This window comes from Atractosteus spatula, chromosome 6 (genome assembly GCF_055471065.1).
Source record: "Atractosteus spatula isolate fAtrSpa1 chromosome 6, fAtrSpa1.hap1, whole genome shotgun sequence".
In the NCBI taxonomy this organism is placed as follows: Eukaryota; Metazoa; Chordata; class Actinopteri; order Semionotiformes; family Lepisosteidae; genus Atractosteus; species Atractosteus spatula.
The window spans coordinates 29,689,581-29,714,003 of NC_142711.1; the positions used below are offsets into that span (position 1 = coordinate 29,689,581).

A 24,423-nucleotide genomic window follows, 5' to 3' on the forward strand; every position below is an offset into this window, starting at 1 on the left:
GTGTACATGATAACGCGTACAACTTCCAAATTATATCACAAAAGAAACAAAGTTTCCATGTATGCATAGAGCCATATTGCCATCATTATCAGCGAATCAGAAGAAGGCAACACTTCTGATCATGCCTAATCTTCCCTTGGCCCAATTATATTGTTAACAAGCTTTCAGACCAAGTGAATTTTGCTGGTACATTAATACTAAATATTTTCATTAGCTAAAGTTTAGATACTTGTAGGTATTACAAATAAAGACCATCCTGTCAAACAACTGTAAAATACACTCAAAATAATTAGCATTATCAGGAGAACATGTTTCTCATTTGCTTACAGTGATTAGTGAGCAGAAAGAGCTGCTTTCACATCATGATTCATGCAAACTCTTACTCTCACCTGTGGTGAGACCAGTGGTTTCCCATCTGTCTGTGGCAACATGGCAACCGTACAATACTTTCACAAAGTTCACAATTTCACATTTAATTTGAGATTGCATAATTTATCTTACTATCAATTCATTTATTTTGTTACTGAGATTTTATAACCAGTTTGAGATATTGGGAATATAGTTCCCCTTTAACCCTCTCTCATTTATAACGAAAAACCAGTGAGGCTGCTGCAAGGCAGAAAGATTTTATACATAAGAAAGCAGAAGTTAAATAATTTATTTGGGCTTTTTCCTGATTGTCCACTTAACAATTTGTTGTCTCTGAGGGCATATGGCTCAATGCCCTGCATTTGTTTATTTAAGATCCCTCCCTTGACACATCTTTTGTTTTGCCCAATTTACCATTGATTTGAACCTATTCAAGCTCTTGTTAGACATTTTCAAAATGTCAGTTCAATATAAAGATAAGTTGTTTTTTTCTGTGCTGAGACAATTGTAAAATAAATAAAATGTGGAAATAAATAAAACTGTGGATATTTTACTTTGACCCTGTTTGGAAATATCGCATTAGGAAATGTTTAATTGCCTATGATATACTATGATCTACTGTCCATTATATATATACTGTATTTTAAAGTGTAAGTTGTTAATGTATATTGACTGAATATTCATGATGCTGTTATTGACAGAATTATTCATTATCCTCATTTTAGCAGGGAAAGCTAGCTGCTATTATACAAACATGCCCAAGAGAATGTGCTCAGGATTATTTTTCATTTTATTCTGGCAACAATCCAAATAAATGGAAAATGAATTCATTGTTGAATGCCAATGCCTGTTTTTGTGGTGAATGTCTGTCAATATTAGTGCTAACAGACAACTGACACAAACACCTACCTTTCACATTGCTTTCCAATAATCTAGGTACAGTATAAATGTTCAGGTGGGTAGCTGCGTCAGCATGCATAGGCTGCAAAGGAACATTTTGGCCTTGTGTTTCCTTTCTTCTTTTTTCAGCATGGAATAAACCTACAGTATCACTTGTTCCCAGGTATAAATGTGTTTAAAGTCTTAGGCCATTACACTGCTGATTATGCCCTGTGACAGACTCCATTGGGCTTGCCTAATCTTTTTTATTATTTTGTATTCTGTGATGAAACACATGATTTATCATCTGTGACAATGTGTCATTTGGGGGTGAAAGTCAAATTGATCTTCATGATGAATGCTTTAGGTCTGTAGTCTAATAAATATGAGACTCAGGCCTGAAATCCTCAAGTTTTATACTTAGCTTATATCTACCCAACCTTCTTAAAGAATCTCAAGAGACAACATCATCACAGTTTGCAATTAGTGTGTAAACCTGATGTAACCTTGTAACACTATTTTAAACAGAACATCACTTCAAACACCACCCTCTTTAACAGTCTGCAGCAAAATCCATGATTTGTTCTATAATACTATTGTTCCAAGCCACAGATCACAGAGATGAAACTCTTTAAATAAATGCATACAGAATGCAGCAGTACTGAAGTTGCACAATAACTTGTGCTTTCATTCATGCAGGAAAAAATGGAAACATTTGGTGCTATAAATTTTTTATTGAGTGTTATGTACTGTAGTGTTTCAGCAATATTTAGCTTTTACAGTCGCATAACAAGAAAAACTGCATTTTGTGTTAAATTCACATTTTATTTTTTTCTTTACCTACTAATCTTTACAGATAGGGTGAAAAATGAAAGTCATTATAGCACTTCAGTACTTTAGACAACATATACTTTATATACAGTACAGTATTTAGATCAAAGAATTATATTTTTTCATCATGAATTGCAACTCACTATCAAAGTGGAAACATTAAAAACCTAGTATCAGGAATGATCTCCCTACAGTATGCATTAACAATGCTAGCAGTGTTGATATAGCGTATATATATATATGTTGTGCAATATTATAATATATATAATTATAATATATATAATTTTGATACAAAACCATTTTATCTGGATAAAATGTGAAGTTTTACAACATTTGGGAAGATAAGTACTTCTGAAAAACAAAAGACAATTAGATGTCCTGACACCCTTCCTGTGTAGCTACAGCAAGGTATTACTTGTGACATTGATTATATGGATGTTATCTTGGTTAGAAGAAAAAAAAACTATCACTAGCTACAGTACATCTTAACATTGTTTTCTTGCTGTCCTACTATTGTAATTCTAGCTCTGTGTGGTCATGATAGAAAATAAAGACATCTGGATTGACTTGCAGAACCAGAAAAACCAATGGCTTAAAGCAACTAATTCAATTCTAATTCAATACCACCCCTTTTCAGTTCAATTCAGATTCCATCCATTTCCTTTTGATTTCAGTTCTTTAAAATCAATGCAATTGCACCCATGTACAGTTCCTTGCAAGAAATAATAAGATTTTCCAATCATAATATTTGTATCACTTTGTACCATGTACCATTTTATGAAATGATTTCTATACATTTTTTAAATATTCTATTTTATTTGAAACCTGAATGTTTAAACTGAAACTTAAAATAGTAAGATAAGTTATAGTAAATGTAATTAAAGAAACTAAAGAGAAAAAACAAATACATTGATTGTGTTACGTATACAGACATGTAAACTCAATATCTTGTAGAACAGAATAGAAGACAATAGAAGTCAAGTCAGAATTTGGGACACTCAAGGACATTATCCTATTTATGCATAAACCAAAGCAATGTTCAATCCAAGTGTCCCTTCTTTGTTCTTTGGATCCTTGTCCAAGCACAAAGTCCTTGTCCTGCTTAGACAGTAGGTGAATTTACACCCCAGGTTTAAGTCTTTAACAAGCTGAAATATGTTTTTTTTCTCTAGTATTCCTCTTAACTTTGCTCTGTATATAATTTGTATAGTTCTAATAAGCTCTCCACCCATTCCTGAAAATAGGGATGGTGTTGATTGGGTGATTGGGTATGTTGGTTTTGCACTAATTGTAGTACCTTGCAATTATGTCAAAACTTTCTAATTTTGTCTATTGACCAGAAAAATGTTTTCTGACTCCACATTGGTTTTGAGATGGGTTTTCCACTCTGTCAAACAGACACTCTTGTCATAACAGCTTTGTGGAATGACCACATTTTTTAACATTGTTACTCAAGATTAGATATAATTTGCCAATCAAACTAAGAAACTATAAGATATTGATTAATTGATGGAAACAAAACTCACATTTATATATTTTTAGTTTTAGGGAAATTAATGTGTTTGCTCTGTTATTACTGTTGAATTATATTCTCCACTACTTCTAGCTCCTTTCCCACAAGTGCTGGTGTTGAAACAGGGATTTGTGGTATACAGGCATATAAGGAAACGATATAATTGATATATGCCACAAATTATAAATATAAGACAATATGATTAAAGAAAACTAGATTTTGTCAGAGTAGCACCAAATACTGATTTTTTTTTCTTTTAGACTATGTGTTGGAAGTAAATGTACAATTAGAAGATCTATGTAATAATCTGGTGTGATTTTGTGCAGTATGACAAACTTTGATAAAAAACCATTTTATTTGGAGAAAATGCCAAGCTTTACAACATTTGGGAAAATAAATACCTCTGAAACATTAACAAGAGAGTATAATATGGCAATACAGGTCCAGATTCCTGAACAGCACAGAAAAACCTGGCTAGGTCACTCCAGTATCAAGAACACCTCGGTTTGACTCACTGTAGGCCATAAATATTGGCTTGCAAGGTGACCAAAAAAATCAAATTTTCCAGAGTGTATGGGATCAATTCAGAAAACAAAGACAGGGAGAATTTTAACTGGCGTATCAAGTGAGAAGGTGAGGAAGGAGACAGCAGACCCAATGAACCACGGCTAATTGTTTCAAGCATAGGCTTGCAGCAAAAAAAAAAAAGGATTTAGCAGCTATTGGGAATAGACAGCATAGTTGGTCACTAATTTAAACAGGCAACAAAGGCAAGAGATCAGGCAGCCAGGAAAAAGCAGCCCCAACACAAAACGTGAGGAGCTAGTCATAGCACATACAGTAGTTTTCAGTTCTGTTCTGCTTCTTCAAATGTTCTTATAAAACAACAATGTCCTCCTTCATGTCCACAATAATTCAAATGTCAGCAAATGATTAGGCTCTGCAATGTCACAATGGTCACATGGTCCACAGTGTTTCACTGCACTTTGTTATATTTGGATTTTGAATAGCCCCATTTCATTTTGTTGGTGTTTGATCTGCTTGAGTGTTCACAAATAGTTCAGCCTTTTCCACATTAATAGGTCTTTAGTTTTCCTTGAGAGAAAGCCCTCCTGTATTTTCAGTCCTATTTCAATGCATCTGATAATCTTTCATTCCATAACAGAAATCTTGTCTCTCTTGGAGTTTTATTTAAAGGAGTAACATTGATAAAAACAAACTCTTTTTTTTCTGTGTGACCTTTGATATCTTGAGCCCATCATCTGTAATATCCTTTTGCTTTTGGTTTGTTACAGTATCTTTCTCCTGAAAAAGGTTCAGCAATTTCAGGCAGCTAATCTAGGGTATCCTTTGTGGTTAGTTTCAGGTGAAGTTTAGTTTCAGGTTTCCTGTTATTCTATGACCACTGTCACTTAGTACAGGGTCTAGTTTCTTGGATTATCCCCATATCAGACAGATATATTATTTTGTAAAGTTAAAACATAGCAAGAGCTTTTATCAACAAAGTTAATGGGTATGTTGCTCATTTTGTGGGGAGATGACCAGCCTTCAGATGATGTTGTTGTAAGAGCTAACTAAACTCTCTGTTTATATCCTCTGTCTTCACAAGGTTGGCATAGAGTTGTTTCTTATTGTTATAAACTGAGATACCACCAGGCAATACAACAATACAAAACTCCAATTTATTAGTAAAGGCCTGTGTTTTCTGATGAATCACAACCCTGGGTATCATTTGATAGTGATGGAATAAATAAGTAGCAGAAGCCAGAACTGTGTCAAGGAATACATTTTGATTTGGTAGTAGTAACATACTGCAATGTCATGGGTCCTATCACTGTCAAATTTAAGAGAGGGGATGTGGATTATTGTTATTGATGTTAATTTCACTGCAGGGTTTTATGCTGAACATAATTTGAGACCTACAGTATGTTCAACATATATTGCTACTGTATAATTTGTAAGTCAGCATAATACCTTAGTCTATGAAAATGTGTGTCTCTACATGATATACTGTAGGTCATTCAAGCCTTTCTAGATTATTCTGGCCTTATCCACCTAACTGAGGATCTGTGATACAAGTTTAGTACTTAATATTAGAATAAAGTACCATCTTATAATGATGATGATCTGGTGTTGCTTTACAAATCAAATGTAAGAATGTTCCTATTTCTGCCAGCTGCTTCTGACCAAACTGACAGTGAATAGCACACTACTACTTTAGGGTTATTTAGCACAAATTTTGCAAATAACCAATTCTACATGCCTCTGTCAAAAATGTATTTATATAGTTGACACATGTTATAGTTTTCCCATTTAATGTTTGATCACAGGGTTGTGTTTCTAAAGTGCTTTTATATAATTAAAATTAAATGTATTGTATTTGATGTAATGAGTTTATTTATTTTTTCTTTTTCAGAGGAAGTACCCCATGCACTACAAGATTGCCCTGATTATCAACTACCTAGGGCACTGTATATCAGTTGGGGCTCTCATTGTGGCATTCATGCTTTTTTTGTGCTTAAGGTAAGGACACGACTGAAATAACATTAGTTTACTTAGGCATGATAAGAAATATAATTTAATATGTAGATTAGTACTTAATATACAGCTTACTAAAGCATCTTAAAATTGTAGCACTTATAAACAGTAGGCAGAGTTCTAGCAATATCACAGTCAGCCAAAAACATATGTTCTCTATTAGCTTATATTAGCTAGAATAACACAAGAAGGCAAAGCTTTTTGCCTTTGAGCTTCTGATCTGACATAGCCTGGCATTACCCAGAGTCAAGCAACTCACAGACAATATTTTCCCTAAACACGCACAGAGCAAAGGACTTGATGCCACCTGTTACACAACCTGTGTCCTACCCAGGGGTATCAGATAATGAACTGATTATGCAAAGGGTCACAAATCTTTACAGGAGCATCAGTGCCAGAATATACTTAACAATGTAACATTTCTTTTTTAATGCTCAAAAGAGATTTACTCCATCCTAAAAATGAACAAATATAAAATATAAAAACATTATTGTAAGCATCAACAAGCCATTAGAAACACTCACTCTTGTGGAATTGCAGGACCAGAAATGAGTATTGGAATTAATACAGACCTCAACACCTGGACACACTTTATAAGTCACTTTTTGTTTTATATCTCTAGAAACCCAAGAAACCCAAACTTTGATATGGAAATGACTAGGTCCCAATCTATACATTTTTTCTGATTATTATAAAACATTCAAAACATAAGGTTAATGAGATTAAATTTTAATGTGTATTAAATTTCAGTCAAGGCCAGATGGATTTTATGAAGACTACTCCAGTTCACAGTAATGCAATTTACTTTTTTCTTTCAAAGTAACTGTTTTGTTTTCTTTGGGGTGTTCACTCAAAACATTTGCTAAATATACACTCATTTCATACTGTACATCAGTGTTCACATACAACAGGTATTACATGGAGGAAAGTGTGAAATTCTCCTTTATAAGAGTTTTGTGTGATTCATATGGATTTTGCAGGAAACGTATTTTTGGAGTGGTATGCATTTGTTACATTTGATAAATGTTTTTTACTTAAGATTTCAAAACAAAAAACTTACATTAAGTGAAAATGTTCTTATGCAGTAAGAAGGCACTAGCTGAAGAATACATGTTGAAAAAACATTCTATGAACACAGGGGGCAGATTTAGAGGCTTAAATTTAACCTTAAACATATTTTTTTTTAATTCTAGGAGCATTAGATGCCTTCGTAATATAATCCATTGGAACTTGATCACAACTTTCATCTTGAGGAATGTTATGTGGTTTCTGCTTCAGTTGATTGACCATAATATACATGAGAGCAATGAGGTAACAGAACAAGAACTCCTACTTTTCTTTAAATAACTAAACTCAGTATGATTGTAATATGCAGTGTCTATGATTAACGTTAACTAACGTGTAACACTTGTGTGGAGAAGGTAAATGTTATTGCAACTTTATGTACTGAATAAAGAATTTACAAGCTATACAGTAGATAACAGATATTTCTTATTCACCTAGTATCATTTTTTGCATGTTAAAATTAGCTGCCCAAAACTAAATTTTTTAAATTGTTACTTGCCTAGACAAAAAACACCATTCTTTATATTCAGACATTACCCACATATAACAGAATCTTTCTCTACTATCACAAGAAATATACATTCATATATTTTCTCTGGCTTTCTGTAGACTGTTCTCAGGAATCCTTAGAGACTGTGCTGAACAGGCCTGAATGTGATTGCTGAACTCTCTATAATTTTTTATACAGTAGTATCTATTCAATACAGTTTAATGAGATACATTTAATAAAATATCAACTAATGCATTTCCAAAATCTTGTGTGTTTCATCACATCTTAGACCTGCTACAGAAGACAGCAGTTCCATCCAATAGAATTCAGCTCTGAAGAAACTAGATGTGCCTTTACCAAAAATGTGATCAGCTTCCATGTTGCCATGATTGTTTTCAGGAGATATATATGACATTTCATATTTTATCATATGTCTTATGAAAATATACAAGTAATAGGTTTATTCCATGCTGAAAAAAGTTGTGAAGAAGGCCACACGGCCGAAACGTTGTGTTTTCTTTCTTCTTTTTTTCAGCATGGAATAAACCTATTACTTGTTCCTTTGCAGCCTACGCATGCTGACGTAGCTACCTACCTGAACTACTTATGAAAATATATATGTCAATGCACAAGAGCAAAACTACAGGTATTAACTTCTTAGAATATGCAAATTATGGACATTTATGAATATTTGCTTATGCATGTTCCATAGTTTAATCCATCACTTGTCACTTATTGAGAGATTTTAAATTAAATAAAATAACAACAGACTTTACCAGATGACTCTAAATTGAGCAAAAAAAATGGTAAAAAAGAATTCTTATTTTCTTTTATAATAACAATACACTGAATGGTTAAACAACTTGGCTGAGCTGAGGGACAAAGAGTTAAGCTCTACAATCACATTAGAACAAGTCAATAAATGACACAGCATGATACAAGTTTGTTATAAGGTTTCTGAAAATGCTTTTATCTCCAGGAGCAGATGCCATTTGTACTCTAGATGTAATTTCAGAATGTGATGGACCTGATCAGTGACAGTGCTGCTTCTTGCTTTCCCAGACATGTCCTGTATTTTTCTAGGTTTCTTCCATCAAATCTGCAAATTATTAAACTATATTAATAATTAAATACAGTGCATCTCTCAAACAATTTCTGTCCAGCTTCATTTATATCTAGAGTACAGTAAATTGCCACTTTTAAGGATAATTGTAGCTTTTGATTTCTTTCTGATATAGACACTAGCTGCGAAATGTAATCTTTCTGTTTCTCAATTTACAAAATCCTACTTTCCAGGCTTGCTCTAAAATTTGTGCTTTCCATTTCCTAAACTCATTTTCACCTAGCTCTACACTTTCTCACATTAGTCTTCTCTGTCCCATTCCTTTGATTTGTGTTACTGTTCTCTCCCCTTTTCCTCTATCAACCTGAAGAAAGCTCCTCGGCTGAAGTGTTTTTTCTTCTTACTTTGCATCATGCAATTTTTGATTGCACAGCACCCCACTATAAAATCTTGATGTTTTATTTATAGAAATCTATACAATTTAGCATTCATATGCCCAGGATAGGACATTGGGGTGCAAAACATTGGGGCTGGGTTGATTGTAAGGGTGCAAATATGTGTAGGATGGTGCAAGGTGGACTTCTTTCAGGAAATGTTTGTCTCTGCTAGCAGGAGATTTGGCATCCAGTTTCCACCAGAAGGCAGATCTCATGTCATCTTTCACTGCCAACAGTGAAAGATACTGTAACACGGTTCAGCAGATTTATTGCTGGAATAGGAATATTGTTACAGTGACCTTTGTTAATGTTCTTCTCTTTTTAGGCACCCATTATTTAGTATATTCTTTATTAACTTTCTGAGCTATTCATTGTGTCTAGAGCTAAGAAGCACTTCTTTAGTTTGCCTAAAGCTTCTGAGAACACACTGAAACTACTATGTTCAACACTTTATATCATGAAAAAGTTATACAATTAATTTGTTGAAATTTTAAAGCATGCTTTATAAAATTCTTTATTAACCGATTTCAGTGAAGCTATTCCCAAACGTGAACCAGTTTCGCCCAAAAAGTGCCTTCATCAGGATAATAAACATGCATTATTTAAAATATTAGCAAAAATAATTAAAACCAAATAATTATCATCTGTAGTTTAATGTCATAAAATACTTTAATCACTATTAATACACTCATACTTCATACTCATACATAATTCATGTGCTACAAATCTCCACCCATACCCATCAGGTACAAGGATAAAGGTAAAGGGTTAAAACAATAAAAAAACTTGTTTAACCTAACTGCATTACTTAACACCTTGTTTTGATTGACAACATTTAAATGATTCATCATAAATTGTCCAATCACATAATTTATACAATTGAGTTTTATAATTTTACAATAATTTTGAAAACACTGATTCTTGATAGGTATTGGATAAAACACACACAGAAGTAATAAAAATGTACTACAAACATGGCCAATTTTTTTTTTCTCTTTGACAACACCTCTTGAACAGGAAACTTTACAGACTGTGGGAGCTGGAAAATATCTGTAGTCAATATACAGTATGGAATCTCACTAATGTACAGTATATAATATATATACAGTACAGTATATGGACCTGTCTTTGTTTAATATTGTTATACTGTAGTGCAACACATTTAAAGCATTTTAAGCCAGGTTATGGCTATAAACTGTTATGGCTATATGGTTATATTAATAATAATAATAATAATTGCTTACACTTATATAGTGCTTTTCTGGACACTCCACTCAAAGTGCTTTACAGGTAATGGGGACTCCCCTCCACCAACACCAATGTGCAGCATCCACCATTGTGCGCCAGAACGCTCACCACACACCAGCTATCAGTGAGGAGAGCAGAGCAGAGTAATGAAGCCAATTCATAGATGGGGATTATTATTAGGAGGCCATGATTGGTAAAGGCCAATGGGAAATTTGGCCAGGACGCCAGGGTTACACCCCTACTCTTTTCGAGAAACGCCCTGGGATTTTTAATGACCACAGAGAGTCAGGACCTTGGTTTTTACATCTCATCCGAAGGACGGCACCTGTTTACAGTACAGTGTCCCTGACACTATACTGGGGCATTAGGACCCACATGGACCTCAGGGTGAACGCCCCCTGCTGGCCCTACTAACACCTCTTCCAGCAGCAACCTTAGTTTTTCCCAGGAGGTCTCCCATCCAGGTACTGACCAGGCTTACACCTGCTTAGCTTCAGTGGGTTGCCAGTTGTGAGTTGCAGAGTGATATGGCTGCTGGCCAATATTCTGTAACATTTACATTATTATGGAAATGTTCCGCACAGTTTTCCACTATTTGGAAGTCTTAAGAAGCATATTAAGGTGTTTTTTTTTAAATAAAAAGCAATCAATGGTTCAATTATGTGATTGTTTGGGCAACACAGAGGTGTGGTAGTTAGTATGGCTGCCTTCTAGCCCAAGGGTCCTGGGTTTGATTCAGGTCCTGGAGCACCTTTATGAGTGGAGTTGTTTGTTCTTCACTTGCCTGTGTAGGTTTTCACTGGTAACTCCAGTTTCCTCCTCCCTTCCAAATATATCCTGTTTGGTTGACTGTCTGTGTACTTAATTATGCTCTCCATGAGGAGCAGGAGCTAGACCACTTCAACAATAATCTTCCTTGTCTGGAGGAGATCTGTTACAATACCATCTACAACAAAAATTAGATATGATTTTCATGACATCCAAGAATTATGTGATTGCATGTGAGAGAAATCATTTTAGATGGAAAAGCTATAGCTACAGTATCAATACAAGAAAAACAAAATAAGTTGCTTTTCATTTACTGATTATACATTTAAAACAGAAAAAGTGTAATAATTTCAAAACAATTATAAATATAATTATAAATTTAATATAATATTGTGATATTAATTTTGGTCAATTTGATTTATATCAAACGTTGTAGTGTAACACTTTTTTTGTTTTATTTTTCAGCCCTGGTGTCGCCTTATTACGACAATATATAATTACTTTGTAGTGACCAATTTCTTTTGGATGTTTGTTGAAGGATGTTACCTCCACACAGCTATAGTAATGACCTATTCCACAGACAAGCTGAGAAAATGGGTCTTCCTTTTCATTGGTTGGTGTAAGTGGATTTTTATCTGTTTCATGACGTTGTTGTGAAAAATATTTAAGATCATTAGAGAGTACTATGAATATTACTTTTTGATACTAAATTATACTAATTGTCATAAAATATTAAAATAAATAAAATGTGTTACAGTACATTAGTTTATTACACTTCACAAGCTGAATAGTTTTCTTTTGTTTTCAAACTTTCTTATGGTCTTATGTTTCATATGCTGAGAAATAAAATAATTTTCTGAATTATATTTACAATATCCTATGTGAAGGATAAAATATACTTTTTAGTTGTTCACATTTAAGTATGTAACATTAAACATTTTAATCAAGGAAGAAAAAAATCACAATTGGTAAAGGCTTTATTATTTAGTTTGTTTTAACACCTTACATTTTTTAGTTACACATACACATTTATCAGAAGAAAAACTATATAAAGAATTATACTTGTTAAAGATTAAACTTTCCATTTTTTTAGCAACTGCTAATTCTCCATTTAAATATTCCAGTATTCCTACAATAGTTAATATGCTGATGAGAAAAATGGACTGTTCATGACTGAAATACAGTATATTCAATTTAACTGAACTAGTTGGTTGGTTTTACAGAAGTATTTGTTTTAGAAGGGAAGAACTGTCTGTGTGGAAAAGACTATTCACTCCATTCACTGGATGCTTTCAATGGCTTTTTTTTCCGTGTTATTTACAATGACCTTCCTGAAGATCAAATGTGCAAAGGCATAATGCTATTAGTTCTGCTCCTATACAGTCCATGTAATAATTGCAGTAAATTCTCAAGGGTATAATCATTTCTGTGTGTGATTAGCTTATTTGCAAAGTCGTTAATTTGTTTACTACAATAGTCATTACAAAGTTGTTGTTGTCACAACCTAGAAGGAATGCAATATTTTCTTCACTAAAAGTGCTACAGTAATGAGCTTATTCTGAGAATGTACTTAATACTGAAGACATCTGCTTGGACTATGCCAACAATAAACGATGCATAGTGGTTTGTAGTTTGTTGTTACAGTAGTTGTCTTTACAAATTCATAATGTAGCATGTAGTTTGTTGGATAATGCTCCTTCACCATTGCCAGATGGAACTGCCAAACAGCCCTGTCTGGAACACCTAGATAAAATTTCACTGTGGGGCTGTAGTCCCTGGAAGTTGGACCAAAAATAGGTCACCTTTGCATACTAGATTGTTGCCCTTCTGAATAAGGGCAAGCCTGTTCAAGCCTGGTAGGGATGAGTGTGCAAAAGACACATTGGGAGAACACAAGACAAAATAACTCATTGAAGTTAAACATTTGCTTGCACTGAAATTTCAAAGTCTGAATGTAGGCTGTGATTTCTGATCAGCATGATACCCTTGTACAAGACAATACCCAGGAGTATTTCTGTACTGCCAAGGGGTTGGGAGGCTGTAGATTGTGCAACAGGGGAAGAGTGGTTATTGCTTCATTTGTCAGGCATCTCCAGCAAGAAGTAGGTAGGGCATCTGGAGGAGTTCTCCTGAGAGTGGTGCTCATCCAGCAACATCTGGTGTGGCAGCTGTCACACTGAAGGGGCTGTGCAAGTGGGGCCAGCCACAGTTAACCACTGTGGGTTGAGGAGCAATGCCTGGAGTATAGAATGGCAGTTGAGCAAAACATCTTCCTGGATGTTGCAAAGAAGTAGGATCTTCTTAACTATAACACTGGAAGATTCGAGCCTTTCAGCTCACTTCCACTTCACTGGTATCGTTGTTCTGGAAACTGTACAAACATAGTACAATAAACTACCCTCTAGGATCCCGCATGCATGCTGGAGCCCCAGGCATTTGAGACAGTGGTCTCCATTACATGATACACAAGTCTATATCTTCATAATAATCAAAGTATCCTGTGCCCAAAACAATATGCAACAGAACCAGGGATCCAAGGTACAGTAGATCCTATTAAACTTGGGAATAACACTTTAAAATATCCCAACCTGGGAGGGCACCACAGTGACTCAAGAATTCTCAAAGATTGAATTATACAATATTTGCAGGGGCTCAGCATGGTTTCAGAAGTCCTGGAGAAGAAGGATCTCAATTTGAAGTTTGAAGATTGAAAATGAAATTCTTGTATAGTATTTTCCTTTAAAAAAAGAAAGAAAAGCTCAATAATCATGTAAAGCATATTTCCAACTCTCCTGAAAGCTAGAACCATAAAGAGAATGCCGTTATTATAAGGACTATTCAACCAAATATTTAGAATGAACTTTAATTATAAAGTCATTATATTCACTTTTACAGCATTAATAACAGGATTTTATTTAACTGACAAACAACTTTCAGGACGATAAACACTGTTAATTCTACTGCATATAATTTCTTAATCAGACATCAGAGAGACCTTCAGAGATGTGCAAGCTCTAATATTACTAGATACATGAAAACAAATATTACTTAAATTCTTCACGACAGTCATATTAATATGGAATAGGACTGGAAGTACTTCAGCATAGGTTGCATTTGCATTTAAAGAATTATTTTTCCAGGTTTTCAGAAGCAAATTTCTGTGGATATATATTTGCTAATTTGTTTTGTAGAAACATTCAGATTGACATTCCTCCTATTTCCCATATTTAAGTAATAATTTAGTTTGTTTAGTTTTTTTCCGAAACATCTCTCAAATTTAGTACATTTTATTAAGGAACTTGATATTATTAAACAAAACAAAGATCAGATCAGACATATACAGTCACTTTCTTGTAATATCTGTACCAGTGACTTACTATTGTTAAGACACAAATGTGCTACATTGCTTTACTATAAAATACACTGATATATTAAGATTTTACAAAATATTACAAATCTACAATTACTCAGTTGCACCAAGTTAGAGACACAAAAATCTTCACTTGATATTTATTGTACCTGATTCAATTATTCTACATAATGTTAATTTATAACATATCTGGCATTCAGAAAATAATTGCATGTTTTCTGTCATATGTCCTTTACAGGTATTCCATGTCCAATAATAGTGGCTTGGGCTATAGGCAAGCTCTATAATGAAAATGAACAGTAAGTATTTTCAAATATTTTTGTAAGATTTTAAAAAAATCATATACAGTAGCTACATATATCTTAATTAAATATTAAGGTAACCATATTCTATTGTTGTTTAACAATAAAGCATGAAATATGCTGATTGCATAAGTATTTGGACTTGTGAAGTGATAATAATTGCTTATACTTATATAGCGCTTTTTTGGACACTCCACTCAAAGCGCTTTACAGGTAATGGGGACTCCCCTCCACCACCACCAATGTGCAGCATCCACCTCGATGATGCGACGGCAGCCATAGTGCACCAGAACACTCACCACACATCAGCTATCAGTGGGGAGGAGAGCAGGGTAATGAAGCCAATTCATAGATGGGGATTATTAGGAGGCCATGATTGGTAAGGGCCAATGGGCAATTTGGTCAGGACACCGGGGTTACACCCCTACTCTTTTCGAGAAACCACAGAGAGTCAGGACCTCGGTTTTACGTCTCATCCGAAGGACGGCACCTTTTTACAGTATAGTGTCCCCGTCACTATACTGGGGCATTAGGACCCACATGGACCCCAGGGGGAGCGCCTCCTGCTGGCCCCACAAACACCTCTTCCAGCAGTAACCTTAGCTTTCCCAGGAGATCTCCCATCCAGGTACTGACCAGGCTCACACCTGCTTAGCTTCAGTGGGTTGCCAGTTGTGAGTTGCAAAGTGATATGGCTGCTGGCTGTATTCAAGTATTCAAGTCAGGACTACTCAAAGACATTCACTTTCATTGACTGAAAAAGGTTTTCCTCTAGTATCTGTCTGTACTTTACTCTATCCATTTTCCTTCAATCTAAACTAGCTTTAGAATCCTCAGTCCATTGCATGTTGCTCCTGCCACCTCACTTGACTTTCGGGGTGGTGTTTGCTGGGAGTAATGCTGTGCTGTGTCTGTGCCAAATGTAATGCTTGGCATTTAGACCAGTTTGGCCTCATCTTTTGCCTCAACACCACTCAAGTGTTTTGTTACAAACTGCAGCTTTTTGGGATGACTGGGATATTATTGACTGAAGCACATTTTTTTCTTATTTCAGCCATTGTGCTCTGTAGCTCTTTCAGAATTGTTATTGGCATCATAGTGTATTGCCTCATCAGTTTTCTGTTAGCTTGGCTGCTCACTTTGGAACAATAGACTGATCTTGGAAGTGTCTGGGTGATACTGTAAAATTAACCTTCCTTTTCTTCATAACTAAATAAATAATGCTCACAGGGATATTCAGAGACCTCTAGATTTTTGTAACCTATGGATGACTTTGCCTTTTAATGACTTTATTCCTTGGTTGTTTTGAAAGCTCCCTAGTCTTCATGCTTAAGTCTTTGCTTGAAATGTACTAATTCACTTTTATTATGAAATTACAAGAACCGCTATTATTGCACACAAGGTTACTCTACTTCTTGTGACTTGTTAAGGTAATTGTGTGTACATAAATTGCTTTAAGTTTATTTGGTTTGAATGTGTGAACAAAAGTATTAACTGTTGTTAATAAATGTCATGACTGCAACCCTTGTGAAGACTGTGCAAGGGTGCAAGTCAAATTTTGGATTGCAAGTGATACATTAACAAGAACAGAAAATAGCAATAGCAGTAGCTAGCAGTATTAGAATATTGTTGTTTACAGCATGGCAGTGTTGTGGAAACACTAAACAAGTTTAGCTCCCTTCTTTTAATACAGACTCTGTAGTGTTTTTTTTGTTAAATGTTTACAAGTTTCTCATTTGAAGAACTATTTTGTTGGTAATTTCATGTAAAATTTTGGATAATACAAAAATATAGAATGGAATAAACACTAATTAAATAACAGTTATAACCCCCAATTCCCAAACATGTGCCAAGAATATACCTCAGTGGTTGATCAAATTTTGAGGCACTTGACCTTTGTCCAGTGGCAAAGCTCTGGCAAAGAGTGACAGATTAGCAGCAAACTAGGATAGATAAATATTAATTAACAATGACTATTACAAAAACGTAACTAACTTTTTTTATGAAACAAGGTGTCTCAGAGGCCTACATCCTGATGGACCCATAAACCCAGACCACTAATGCAGTATTCAGAAATTATATATAGTATGCCTAAACAGGCCAACAACAGAGTCATACAGATATCTCCCTTTTTTTAATCTGGATGCTCCAAATTGAATGAGAATCTATCTCCCTCTAGTATCACTAACCTGGAGAGAATGTCTTTAGCCTGTGGATTCTCAGTTATTTTAGGAAATCAGTTACCCAATATAACAGAACTCCCTTAAACAAGGTTCAATTACTTTGCTACAATCTGGTCTTTTATTAAGGTTGATCCAAACAAGGTTCTCTTGCCTGGCACGTTTCTTCTTTCTCTTTCTGTTCTGCCTCTGTCTTTATTTTCCTTCTGCTTCTACCTATCTCTCTTTTTCTCCCTCCTCCCACAGCATAGTAAACATGACTCCTATTCAACTCTTTCTTAAAGCCTGAGAACTACAATCATTCATTTGTTATGGCCACTGAAACAATAAAATGTAAATATTCAAATTCCAAGTATTAAGAATTCCCTAATGTCTTTAGGTATCTCTTGAATCTATAAACATGAGAAAATGGAAATTTCTTGAAGTTTATCTTTATTTCAAACTGATTACACAAGTCTATGGAAGCCCATTTCCGCCAGGGAGTAAAACAAAAAACACGCTATGGTACTTTATATCGCAATTGCGACTTTGTATCTCAGAATTCCGACTTTATATCTAGCAATTTCGACTTTATGTCTCAGAATTGCGACTTTATATCTTGCAATTGCGATTTCATATCTCAGAATTGCGATTTAAAAACTCAAAATTCCGACTTTATATCTCAGAATTGTGACTTTATATCTCAGAATTGCGACTTAAAAACTCAGAATTCCGACTTAAAAACTCAGAATTGCAACTTTATATCTCACATTTGTGACTTCGAAATTGCCCACATTTCATTGCCTGTCCTTGTTATTGTAACGGATTCAGGTTCTAGGGCTTGTGCCCTCGCTGCTCCCACCCTTTCTCTTTTTCTTTCTTTTGTGTTTTTTCATCCTAAAGAGCTAGGATGCAACTTATTTATTTATCTACCACTATGGTGAAACCATCAACTGGGTGACATACTGTACAGTAGCCACTTTGTGCAAGGAGTTCTACTACACCTCAGATATCTTTGAAACACACTTTTGATTCTTTACAGATGACTATAATAAAAAGTATGTTTTCTGACTTAAAGATCCCTTTAATCTTTCTTTATTATTAAAAAAAACATTATTACCTGAGGGGCATTTGTGCCTCCTGGGATACTCTTCACATAATCAATATACAGGATCTGAATCAAACTGATGTTTATTAATGTTCATTTAAAAGTAGGAAATGTAAGTCAACTTTGGTACAATATGTTAGGTTATATATTGTATTTATGTTTGATCGCAACACAATGTATTTAAATTTTGCATCTTAAATTAAAATATTCATTGATGTACTTCAGCCATATGAAGAATGTAACATTTCTGAAATGTAGTATACATACAGTAATGTTAGTCTTGTATATAAAACACATTCTTTGTATTTACAGTATGCTAAGGAAGTAGACCATTGTTTATTTGAAGCTGAACATAAGAAAACGTAGAAATAATACTGAATTTAATTTAAATTCTCTTGACAGGAAGCAAGATGGTTTCTTTTGCCTTCATTCTTTTTCATTCATATACATGAAATGTCTTTGCTAAAAGTCCTCTGTGACAAAATTAAATCCCTATAAGAATTCATTCCATTTGAAATCCCAACAATATGCTTAAAGGGCTAAACATATTTTGCGTGTTCTGCTTTTGCATAGCAAAACAGAAAGATATTTCATATGTTCAACATTATAATATACTAAACTTAAAAAAACTGACTTTTCATAACTGCAACAAATTAACATATTCACATTTACTTGATAGATTTTTATTAATAAAATCACTTTTTCTGTAGTAGATATACTGCCGTTTTATTTAAGAAATAAGACATAGGATAATTAATGATCAACAGAGAGTCTGCTGTGACAGTCAGTGGCTAGTATCATATTGTATGTAGTCAGCAAAAAAAGCGAGACAAGTTGTGCATCATTGATACTACAGTATGCATCACAAAATTATGTCATTACTTGTGTCCAAACAGCTCTCTTACTAATGAGATAATTTAGTGCAGGTGGAACTGTCAAGGGTGGCATGGTGGCACAGTGGTTAGCATTGCTGCTTCACAAAGCTGGATCCCTGGATTCAGGCCCTGGGGTGCTATCTACTTGGGATTTGCATGTTCTCTCCATGTTTGTGTTGGTTTCCTCTGTGTACTCTGGTTTCCTCCTGCAGATCAAAGACATATTGATAGGTTAATTGGCTGCAGGGAAAGCTAGTCCCTGGTGTGATTGTGTGTGTATTTGTGTCTTTGTGTGTCCTGTGATGGACTGGCATCCCATCCAGGGTAGCTCCCACCTTGCGCTCCCCTACAATCCTACACTGGATAAATGAGTTAAAGAAAATTGATTGACAAAGTCACTCATGATCTGCCATGAATGATTAATTAAAATAATTCCAAAACTTTTAATCCATTTTGAATCCATTTGTGTATTTTATGTTCCTAGAAATATACATGATTATATATAAAGTGATAAGTCCATTTGATGCTCAGTAAATAAAAGTAAAGAACAATGTATTGTTATCAGCTGCATATTTAACAAATATTGTTACAAAAAATATTGCTGAATTAACAGTAGGTGACATTGTTTCAAAACAGTAATAATAAAAAATTATTTGTGTGGTGTCCAGATGATTCTTTTTTTGAACAAAACAACACTTTATGTTAATATCAAAACAGTTTTTGTAATTGTAGCCAAAACTAAATGGCTACTGTCTTTCCATTTTACTGATAAATTACAAAAAGGAACAAAAGATCACAAAACTTATATGGAAAAGAGTATTCAGTAGTGTAACAGTGCTACCTGTCAGTTATATAAAATTACAGGAAGCATTTAATCTCTGTGTCTGATCCACCACATTTCCCTAATACACCTTAGAAATAAACAAGAAAAATATATAAATAATATTTTTTTACATTGAAACTCACCATTTCATGTTATTTTAATAAAAAAAATAGGCAATGGAAACCTGAAGTCTGATGTCTTTAATGATTTCTACAAGGACAACACTTGAGGTTTCTTTGAATTGGGTCACTGCATAAAAGCTATTTTTTATTTTTTTTAAAAATGCTGCTCATTACTTGTACATCTGTTACTTGAGCTTGTTATTTCTAACATTCTGTAAATTATTAATGTTTTTTCTCTAAAACAACAGTATCTACAGTATATGAGATGAAAAGGGGAATTAACATACAGTACATTGTAGAAATTCAGAAACACTGTTGTTATTTGAAAATATTCACAGATGCTGGTTTGGTAAAGAACCTGGGAAATATATTGACTACATCTATCAGGGACCAGTAATTCTTGTACTTTTGGTAAGTAAAAGTGAATTCTTATATACTGTTTGATAAATATTACAAGTGCCCTGTATTGGCTGCTTTTTACATTTTCAAATATAATTTCCAGAAGACACTTTGCCCCATAGTAAAATATGTTTTAATAATCCCCTGTCAAGTTATACATGAACGTTTTGTATGAAAATGCCAGATACAGAATATGCAAGGCTAAGATAACTAGGTCATTGAACTCTGTGAAATATGTCATTTAAAAGCTGAGAAAGGCTTCCTAAAAGGAGTATTTACAAAAAAGCACAGTAAAAGACAATAGAAATATTACTTATAGCATACTCATCATGTACTGTAAATGATTAAGTAGTTACTGATTAAAGTACATTTTACTTAACTCTTTACCCTTAAAGATATACACATTTTAAATTATTTTTCTGAAGTATTTCTAAAGCTAATTCTGCAAAACGAAGAGAAATGAGTTAATGCAACTGTTATTTATTTAATTTATTTTCATATTTATTTTCTAGGATATATTACATATGTTGTATGAATGTTACGTATTAATGCTGTAGTACTATCGTTTGTACTGCACAATTACTGTATATTGTATATAATATAAGTATAAAATAAACACACTTGCACCTCAGATGATTTTCCTCCATAAAAATGGATCTTAACTAAGCCTGAATGAGTGTTTAATGATGACACAGATTATATGGCTTCTTCAAATCTGAATTGTTAGGGATCTTGATAAGATAAGTGGAACAACATAATTACAGTCTTTGTTCTTTGAGTTATACATGGAACTAAAGTAGTAATGATGTCATAAAATGAAAGATGCCTTAAGATGCTATATTATTTTATCTTTAATTACTGTATATGACCTTTTACTGCACTTGACAAGTATAATCATTAATGCATTAGGATTTAGGTCATACCGAGATATTTGGAAGCAAATTTATTTTGAAACCAATTGCTTTGTTTAACTTTTTGTCTCAAAAAACAATGTATGTACAGTATGCATTGAAGTATTCTGTCCATCTATCTGCCTAATTTGTCATGATAAAGCAGTTGTTACCAATCTCCCAAGGCACAGTAAAGGCAGGTTCCTATACATTCAGTACCTTTCAAAAGTATGCAACCCCTTCCAATGATTTTACATTTCGTTGAATTACAAATAATCTCTCTATATATTTTAAAACTGAATTTTTATAATCAAAACTGGGAGGTTCAAACTGATCAATTTTATAAGTGAAGAAAAGTACACAACCTAAAATTAGTTGGTGACATAAGTCTTCACCCTTTTTACTATAGCAAACCTAAAATAGTTCAGGTGCACATCATTTCACACAATTAGTTGAATGACCTCTTTGTGCAATAATTGTGGTTCATATACTGAAAACACAGACCTGTCTCTGTTAGTTCCCTTAGTCAAGCACTGAATTTCAAGCAAACATTAAAAGATGAAGATCATGGATCCTCAATGATCCATGAGTATATTTCAAAACAATACAGGGATAATGTTATAAAAAGTTACAGTTCAGGAGAATGGTATAACACGTTTCAATAACACCGAATATCTGTATGGATATTCACGGTGAAGTTGATAATTAATACAGTAAGTGGAAGGAAGCAAGAAGGAAAACTGGTAAGGGATTCCATGGTAAAGACAGGAGAAAAATTCCAAGAGTCAAGAAAGTAGTCAATAGTAAAAAACTTAAATCTTTCAACAAAGCATTTAACTGATACTGGCTGTGTCAAATCACTAGAGTGATAATAGCAAACATTGTTTTGTGGTGGGGTGAGACAAATACAGTAGAAACATTTTTGTCTGAATGCAAAAAATTACATCTAGGGCAAAACAATACCGTTAATCACATTTAATTTATTTCTCTTTAGTATTTGTTGACATTTACTGTAGTTTACTGTACCCTTAGAGGTAATTTTACTAAATCAGTCACCAAAGTAAGGGTATGAATATTTTGTAAGGCACTGTATAATTAATTATATTATTTATATTTTATCTTCCATGTATTTGCAATGGATAGCATAGTCAGTAGTAAGATAGTCAAATTATTCACATATCAGAAATTAAACCTTGTTGTAAGGTATTTTGTGTGATACAGTGTTTTCCCAGTGCATGTGGATCTTGATGTGGCCTTCATAGAGCTACGTACTCTGCACAGAGGCTACAATATCTACAATTTTCCACATTGCAGGTCCCACAGATCCTGCACTAGAGCCAAGAAATAAAGTTTTAAAATGTTAGTTCACAGGCACAACCTTGCACAGTAAGTTACCATGAGGAAGACCCAGCTGGAAAATCTGTACCAAAGAATATCATAATTGTGATAATATAATAACATAATCGTGCATATGCATGACATGGAATATCAGTGCTCTCCGCAGCCATAAATAAAAGCACAGAAATAATATCCTCATTGAAATTACTGTATATTTTTTTCCATCTGAATGCAAAAATCACTCCACTTAATAGAACTATCAATCTGACATTATTCAGCTATCAATGGTGAAGTCCCCTAGCATTTAAAAACAACACCCTTAATGTATGGAAGCTTATTAGTGCCACAGAGAAAAAAATTAACTTGTTTATACTGTACGAGATAGTATCTTGTTTATACAAGAAAATGTTTGCGTTTATAGGAGAAAAGTATCTCGTTCATACAAGAAAACATATTGCATTTAAACACAAAAGTTATTTTGTAAACAATGTTGCCTACAATATTGTAACGCTTACGGCCGACAGGTACTGTGTAAGAGCCGGCGTACCAGAGCAGGTGACGTCACTGCCCTTCCCTGTGATAGCAGGACTACAGCTACTGGGCTGTAGAGAGATCTCTCTTTAGCTCACGGGGCTGGGTCGCTGCAGAGAGACGCGGAAGTCCCGGGTTCGAGCCCCAGACGGTGTGGGGCCGACCTGATGCGGCAAGGGCGCCCGCCTGAGCCCCCGTTGCGTTACATTGGTGTCAGAAGCGGGGTGGGATAGCCCTTCGCCGGGGACGGCGATTTAAGCGGGGGAGAGTGTAACGCTTACGGCCGACAGGTACTGTGTAAGAGCCGGCGTACCAGAGCAGGTGACGTCACCGCCCTTCCCTGTGATAGCAGGACTACAGCTACTGGGCTGTAGAGAGATCTCTCTTTAGCTCACGGGGCTGGGTCGCTGCAGAGAGAAGCGGAAGTCCCGGGTTCGAGCTCCGGACGGTGTGGGGCCGACCTGATGCGGCAAGGGCGCCCGCCTGAGCCCCCGTTGCGTTACAATATTAATACTGTATATTGCTTTGTACTGTATATACAATAATATTGTCACATGCAAAGTAGCATTGACTTTAACAACAGTAGAATATCGCCACACTCTTTTTTTGGAAAAAAAATAATCTGAAAGAGCACATGTTCTGTTTTTTATATACTGTACATGAAGTACAACACCGTCAGTAAGCATTCCCAAGTTAAATGCGTATTGTTTTCGCCGTTTCTCTGACAAGTAAAAAATGACATGGTTTTCCAAACATATACAGTATAATAATAAAATAATAATGAACAGAATAATTTTATTTTACCTTACCGTTGAGATGTATTAATTGCAGAAGTTTTGTGTTTTAACTTGTGCAAAAGAATCGGTCATGTAGTAAACACAGAGCACTGAGTATGAATTGGAAAAAGTAAGAACAAGGTTGACAATATGACAATTAATCACTCTCTTCATTCAATTACATTAATCTACAATATTTAACAGCTAACACTACTGTTTAACTTTAATGTTTAACTTTCAAGCTTATCTTCTTTTTCTGTTCTAGATAAATTTTGTTTTCCTCTTTAACATTGTGAGGATCCTTATGACAAAGCTGAGAGCATCTACCACATCTGAAACAATACAATATAGGTAAGTAATAATGTTATAAACCACGCAAATAATGTTCAAAAGTTCATCCTGGACTACTGAATAATAACATTGTCATAATAAAGTGGTACTTATTTGTTATGTTTTGTCTGAAATCTATTTAGATTCAAAATTGCTTAAATAGTAAATAAAAAAAGTTTTTTCTTTAAACGAAAGCCTG

The 24,423-nt window shown here is 34.4% G+C and overlaps 1 protein-coding gene across 1 annotated transcript in view; it reads left to right on the forward strand.

The window, feature by feature from the left end:
- Positions 1 to 6,012: 6,012 nt before the first annotated feature.
- The window catches only part of LOC148832737 (corticotropin-releasing hormone receptor 2), a 32,729-nt gene continuing 14,318 nt past the window's right edge, over positions 6,013 to 24,423 (forward strand). Inside the window, exons 1-6 of the mRNA XM_088918788.1 lie at positions 6,013 to 6,115; positions 7,324 to 7,441; positions 11,667 to 11,820; positions 14,810 to 14,870; positions 20,299 to 20,371; positions 24,160 to 24,245. Of these exons, the coding sequence (XP_088774914.1) occupies positions 6,021 to 6,115; positions 7,324 to 7,441; positions 11,667 to 11,820; positions 14,810 to 14,870; positions 20,299 to 20,371; positions 24,160 to 24,245 (587 nt within the window). The 5' untranslated portion in view covers positions 6,013 to 6,020. The remainder of the gene's footprint in view (positions 6,116 to 7,323; positions 7,442 to 11,666; positions 11,821 to 14,809; positions 14,871 to 20,298; positions 20,372 to 24,159; positions 24,246 to 24,423) is intronic.